Source organism: Anticarsia gemmatalis, chromosome W (assembly GCF_050436995.1).
Source record: "Anticarsia gemmatalis isolate Benzon Research Colony breed Stoneville strain chromosome W, ilAntGemm2 primary, whole genome shotgun sequence".
NCBI lineage: Eukaryota > Metazoa > Arthropoda > Insecta > Lepidoptera > Erebidae > Anticarsia > Anticarsia gemmatalis.
In genome coordinates, this window is record NC_134775.1 from 14812466 (window position 1) to 14818994 (window position 6529).

The window sequence follows — 6529 nt, forward strand, 5'->3', positions numbered from 1 at the left end:
ATTCGCAAGATTTTCATTCACGACAACTTGTTCCTTAGTTTGATTACTGCCCATTATCGGAATTAAATACGACTTGTTACTCTGCCTACACCAATATAATGAATAACATATAAAATTTTTAGCTTGCTACCGTATAATACCTAATCGATCGAATTACCAGAACTCTTTTGATTAATCATTTAATTTATTTTAATTACAAATATCTACTCGTCTTTTTGCTTACTCGGCCACTTCGCGTAACATATTCTGTACGCAAGGGTTTGCTTGTTTGAAATTGAACCTTTTTTACTACATTTGAGGTACTTGTTTTCTCATTGTTTTCTATAATATTCTCCCTTTTGTCACTAGTTAGTTGATCCTGTTCCATAACGTAAGCTGGCTTTAACCTATTTATGGAAACATTTACTTGCCTACCTGGTAACTGTATACAAAATATTTTATCTTTTCTATCAATAACGCGATAAGGTCCGTCATATGGACATTGTAACGGTTTCCGTACTGCGTCATTTCTTAAGAATACATAGTTACAATTATACAGATCTTTGTGTACTGAAACTTTATTCGGTGACACGTTCACTCTTCCGACGGGTTTATGGCTATCAATTATCTCTTTTAATTTTGCTACATAACTCTGGGCGTTATCAGATTGAAAATTACTGGTGTCGCAAAAATCACCAGGTATTCTAATATTACTACCGTACAACATTTGTGCGGCGGTTACGCCTGTATCTAATCTGACAGTTGTGCGTAACCCTAGCATAACAGTTGGTAGTTCATCCATCCAAGATGTGTTACTTAAACGTGCCATAAGAGCTACCTTTAACGATCGGTGCCAACGTTCAATTTTCCCATTGCTCTGCGGGTGATATGGAGTGGTACGAATTCTTTTGATTCCCATTAATCTCATTAATTCCCTAAATAAACTACTCTCAAATTGTCTACCTTGATCACTCGTAAGCCTATCGGGGCAACCGTAACGACAAATCCACCCCTCATATACATTTCTTGCCACATTTTCCGCAGTTATCTCTTTCAGTGGGATTGCTTCTGGCCAATTTGTATACCTATCAATAATAGTTAATATATATCTAAAACCTTCTGATGTTGTCAACAAGGGTCCTACTATATCTATATGTATATGTCCGAAACGTTTTGTTTTTTCAAAAATACCTAAACCAGACACAGTATGTTTCTGAACTTTCGCACGTTGACACTTAATACAATTTTTCGCCCAAATTCCAATATCTTTATTCATCCCCGGCCAAAAATATCTATCCTTTATTAATTTCCTACTAGCCCTAATACCGGGATGACTTAAATTATGTATTGACTCGAAAGCTATGTGTCTAAACTCTTTAGGCAAGTATGGACGTGCCCTATCAGTGGACATTTCACAATAAACATACCTATTATTGTCGTCTAATATAACACGTTTAAATAACAACTTGGAACTGTTATTTGATTCCTCTAACAAATCTGCAAGCTTTCTGTCACTTCCTGCGCACTAGCGAGTTCTGTGAAATCTATAACTGTGGGACATGTTATTGTTTCAATTCTTGACAATGTGTCGGCTACAATATTATTCAAACCACTGATGTGCCTAATATTTGTACTGAATTCACTAATAAACATAATCTGTCTCGCTCGTCGTGACGTTTCCCTGTCTGTACCTACTTTACTGAAAACGAATGTTAACGGTTTGTGATCTGTAAAAATTACTAATTCACGACCTTCTATCATGTTACGAAAATGAATTATTGCTAAATAAATAGCTAATAGTTCCCTGTCGTATGTAGAGTATCTTTTTTGAGTCTCAGTTAGCTTTCGTGAAAAATAACCCAAAGGTTGCCAGGCGTTATCAACCTTTTGTTGTAACACGGCGCCCACGCAAGTATTGCTCGCGTCGGTCATGAGCGACAAAGTTGCATCTTGTAACGGAAATGATAACAATACCGCATTCTTAAGGTCGATTTTATATTGTTTAAAATTACTTTCCGCCTGCTCATTCCATACAATTAAACTTTTATCTTTACGCTTTGCTTTACCTAAATACTTATTTAATTCTGACTGATGTTCTGCTGAATGTGGTATGTGTGTTCTGTAAAAGTTTAACATACCTAAAAATCTACGAAGGTCCGCGATAGTTTTGGGTTTTGGGAAATCTATTATAGCTTGTACTTTTTCATCTAAAGGCCTCAAGCCTTGGGTCGATACTTCAAAACCTAAAAAATCTAACTTTTCCTGGCCAAATACACACTTTGAAAAATTTATAGTAATGCCATACTGGTCAAAACGTTGGAAAACTTGCTCTAACTGTTGTCTATGCATTTCCTCATTTTCCGATGCTAAAATTAAATCGTCAATAAAATTGAATACAAAGTCTAACCCTTTTAAAACTGTATGATGCATAAAACGCTGAAAGGTTTGTGCGGCGTTTCGCAAACCAAATGGCATTCGCGGAAATTCATATAAACCAAAAGGAGTAATAACAGCGGTCTTCTCTATATCGCTTTCGGCTACAGACACGCAATTATATGCCCTATTTATATCTATTTTCGAAAATATTTCTTTACCTGCTAACAAATAGGTAAAGTCTTGAAGTCTAGGCACAGGGTATCGATCGGGTTTTGTGATCGCATTTAACCTCCTGTAATCGCCACAAGGTCTAATATTACCGTCCTTTTTGGGCACTATATGCAAAGGGCTGGCCCAAGAACTACTACTCGGTCTACAAATACCTAATTCCTGCATCAATTTAAATTCATTTTTGGCTTTTACGTACCTGTCGGGCGGCAATTGTCTGGCTCTCGCATACACCGGGGGTCCAGTCGTCTCTATATGATGAACTACCCCATGCTTGGGTATCTCTTTATATGAAATAGGTTTCGTTAAATCTGGAAATTTACTCAATAAATCATAATATGTACATTTTTGGGTAATGGTTTTAACAGTCGATTCAGTACACCTAGAAATGATACCCTTAGTACTTAAATTAGTAACCTGATCAATCAATCTGCGTCCGCTTAAATCAATCAACAAGTTATAGTTAGCTAAGAAGTCCGCACCTAAAATAGGTTGCTTTACATCCGCTAGCACAAATATCCAACGGAACGCTCGTCGCAGCCTTAAATCTAAAACCATACAATGCATACCATATGTTTTGATCTCCGTGCCATTTGCCGCATACAGTTTATATTGTTCTGTATTCAATGAATTATTACCTGATTTTTTATACACTGCACTGCGCGGTAACACGGACACATTCGCACCACTATCCACTAAAAATTGTAAGCCTGATTTCCTGTCCATTACACTAAGACGGTTGTTACTACTGATTGCACGGTCACAGTCCCCCGTCGCTGACTGTACCGATTTTAGTTTTCCTCTGCCTTTTTCGTGCCTCCTTCTTTCCAGTTACATGGTGGGATGCACTTGCTAGCTCTCTGTCGGTAACGGAAATGATAATGGCACAACCAATTCGGATGATCTGGTGTCCTTCCACGTCCACGATTCCTTGAATTTGATCTTGATCTAAATCTCTTGTAGTTTCCACGTCTCCACGAGCCCCTCGTTCTAGTGTTCATTTCATTCAATTTGTCACTTAACTTTTGAATTTCAGCTATCATCCTATCTTCACAATTTGATGTTTCGGGCTTATTCTGTATGCTCGCAATACCTTGTACGGGTGTCAACGTTTCTGCCACCTTATCGGCAATCGACGCCAAAGTGTCTAACTCCTTGGAATCTGCTACAGCCAAAACACCACGTACTGCCGACGGCAGGTGATTTTGCCACAAAACTGCTAGTGTTTCGTTCGACACTTTTCCTCTAGCCAGATCTTGCATCTTACGTAAAAGTTGAGAAGGCTTTTGTTCTCCCAACTCCATTTCCCCAATCAGTTTCTTCAATTGCCTATCTTCTGATTCTTGGTAGATGGAAATTAGCCTCTGTTTTAACGTCTCGAATTTCTGTTTTTCCGGAGGATTAATTAGTATCTCAGTTACCTGTTCAATTACATCTTTACTCAATTTTGTTATCACTACTTGATACTTCGATTCATCCGACATCTTTTGTGGGCTTAAGACTGCTTCTGCTTGGATAAACCACAGCTTCGGCGAAGTTTTCCAAAACTCCGGGATGCGCGCAGTCAAGGACACTGCCGATATTCCTTGACCTTCCAGGACGACGGCTTTTTCTTCTTCCGTTGACATTTTTCTTTAACTGCACTACACGATATTATTATTTTATTTAAAATGTTTGTTACCACGCTACCAAACTGAAATTTGAGCCGTTGCCGTCACCTTTCTACACCAGTAATTCGGGTTCGGGGTCACCACTTTTGTGTTATGGATTGTATGTGTACACTGTGTTCACTTACTGGTGTAGAGGTGAGGTAAATGATACGAAAGTCAATAAAATTCAATGTTATATAATTTAGAATAGACACGGTATATTAACAATACACACGTTAGTTCGATAGCGGGTATGGGCAACGACTGGTTATATTCTTTCGCTTGTGGGAACAATGCTACGCGTTCATTACGCAGAATGATACGTCAGCATTGCCACCACAACTACTTGTCACTACAAAACACTTTTTCTCGAATACCTCTCAGCTTTCACTACTATAAGTTATTTACTTTCCCATGCATTCACTGTCTTAATAAACTCCTCTTGCTATCTCTGTTTGGATATAATTATATATTATATATTTGCTTATTTATATATATTTTATATATGATTTATGTATGTGCCTTTGTATTTATACATGATGTCAATTTTATATATACGATTTTTATTTATTCTTTATATTATTTATTCTTTATATAACTCATATAATTAGGTTAATGTGACTTGTACGCAGTACTACCTCTTTTTATCTAAACATCTCTTTCCATCCTATGGTTGCCTGTAAGAGATTGCCTTGTGCGATAAGGCCGCCGATTGTGCATTGAAATTGTATTTAGTTTAAGTTTATATTGCTTTTATTTATTTATTTTTATATTTTCCTGGTACATTGTGTACAATAAAGAGATTTTATTATTATTTTTGGTGGTTTATTTTTTCTCAGCTTTCGAGCTGGTTTTAACTACATTACGGGCCGAAACCAAGTAAATGTAGCGTGTGTGAGTTAAGAGTGTGGTGTGTAATGTTGTGCTGTTACTTCGCCTTCGTCAATTTCTAGAAATTTTCGTACAATTCTACAGGTATTTAATATTGCTGCTTTTTGGAGGGTCAAATATGTTGTATTTTTTAGGTCTATTAGTTTGAGGCTGTGGTGAAGATGTTTCGGAATAACTCCTGTGGTCGAAAGAACTATGGGTACTATATAAACTTTATCCTGATTCCATATTCTTGCTACTTCTGCTTTCAATTCTGTGTACTTTGATATTTTTTCAGATATGGTCTTTTGTATGTTATGTGTGTTGGGGACTGCGATGTCAATAAGGTAAGTTGTTTTAGTTTTTTTGTCTAGTAGAGTGATGTCCGGTCTGTTATAGTGTATAGTCCTGTCGGTAAGTATGGCTCTGTCATAATATAACTTGTGTGTGGCGTTCTCCAGTACAGTTTCAGGTTTGTATTTGTAGTATGGCGTGTTTGTGTTTTGTATGAGGTTATGTTTGAGTGCGAGGTTCTGATGTATGATATTGGCTATTTGGTTGTGTCTGTGTGTGTAGTCTGTTTGTGTGAGTGTAGTGCAGGCTCCGGTTATGTGCTGAATAGTTTCGGGTTGAATGTTGCATCTGCGGCATTTATCGTTAGTTGCGGTCGGATCTTTAATAATGTATCGTCTATAATTTTTAGTGTTAATTACCTGGTCTTGTATAGCGATCATAAAGCCTTCAGTTTCAGGGAATAAATTGCCAGTTTGGAGCCATTTATTAGATGCAATTGCGTCTATGTGTGTTTGCTCCAGGTCGTGTGGATGTCTGCCGTGGAGTATTTTCTTTTTCCAATTTTCTACTTTTTGTGTTTGTGGATCAGATTGATTGGGGTCGTGTGTGTCTGTGTGTTCAATGAGATTTAATGGAGTGTAGTTGCAGTCGTTGTGAATGATGGCTTTGTGAATGTTGCTTGTGCGTGATTTTGTGTGAAAGAATTGTTTGAGGTTGTGTATTTGTTTTTGCCAGAGATGATGGATGTCTATTATTCCTCTACCTCCTTGGTGCCTTTTGATTGTCAGTCTTTCTATAGCAGATTTTGGATGCAGATTGTTGTGTTTTGTGAGTGTGGTGCGTGTTGTTCTTTCCAAATGTTCAATGTCAGTTTTGGACCATTTTATGATGCCAAAAGAGTAGGTTAGTATTGGTATAGCGTATGTGTTTAGTGCTTTTGTGAGGTGTTTTCCGGAAAGTTGTGTGTTACATATTGCGTGTGTTCTTCGTGTGAATTCTGTCGTCAGTGTTTGTTTGATCGATGTGTGATCTATGCCTTTCAGTTGTTTGTACCCTAAATATTTATAAAGGTCAGTGGGCTGCATCGCCATTATAGTATTCTCGCCGTCTATTTCATAGTCCCCGGGCCGAAT

At 37.5% G+C, this 6529-nt stretch overlaps 1 protein-coding gene across 1 annotated transcript; it reads right to left on the reverse strand.

The window, feature by feature from the left end:
- Nucleotides 1–3374: 3374 nt before the first annotated feature.
- On the reverse strand, nt 3375–4211 carry LOC142986008 (uncharacterized). The gene has a single exon (XM_076134241.1). It carries the CDS (start codon nt 4209–4211, stop codon nt 3375–3377), a length of 837 nt encoding a protein of 278 aa, XP_075990356.1.
- Nucleotides 4212–6529: the final 2318 nt, after the last annotated feature.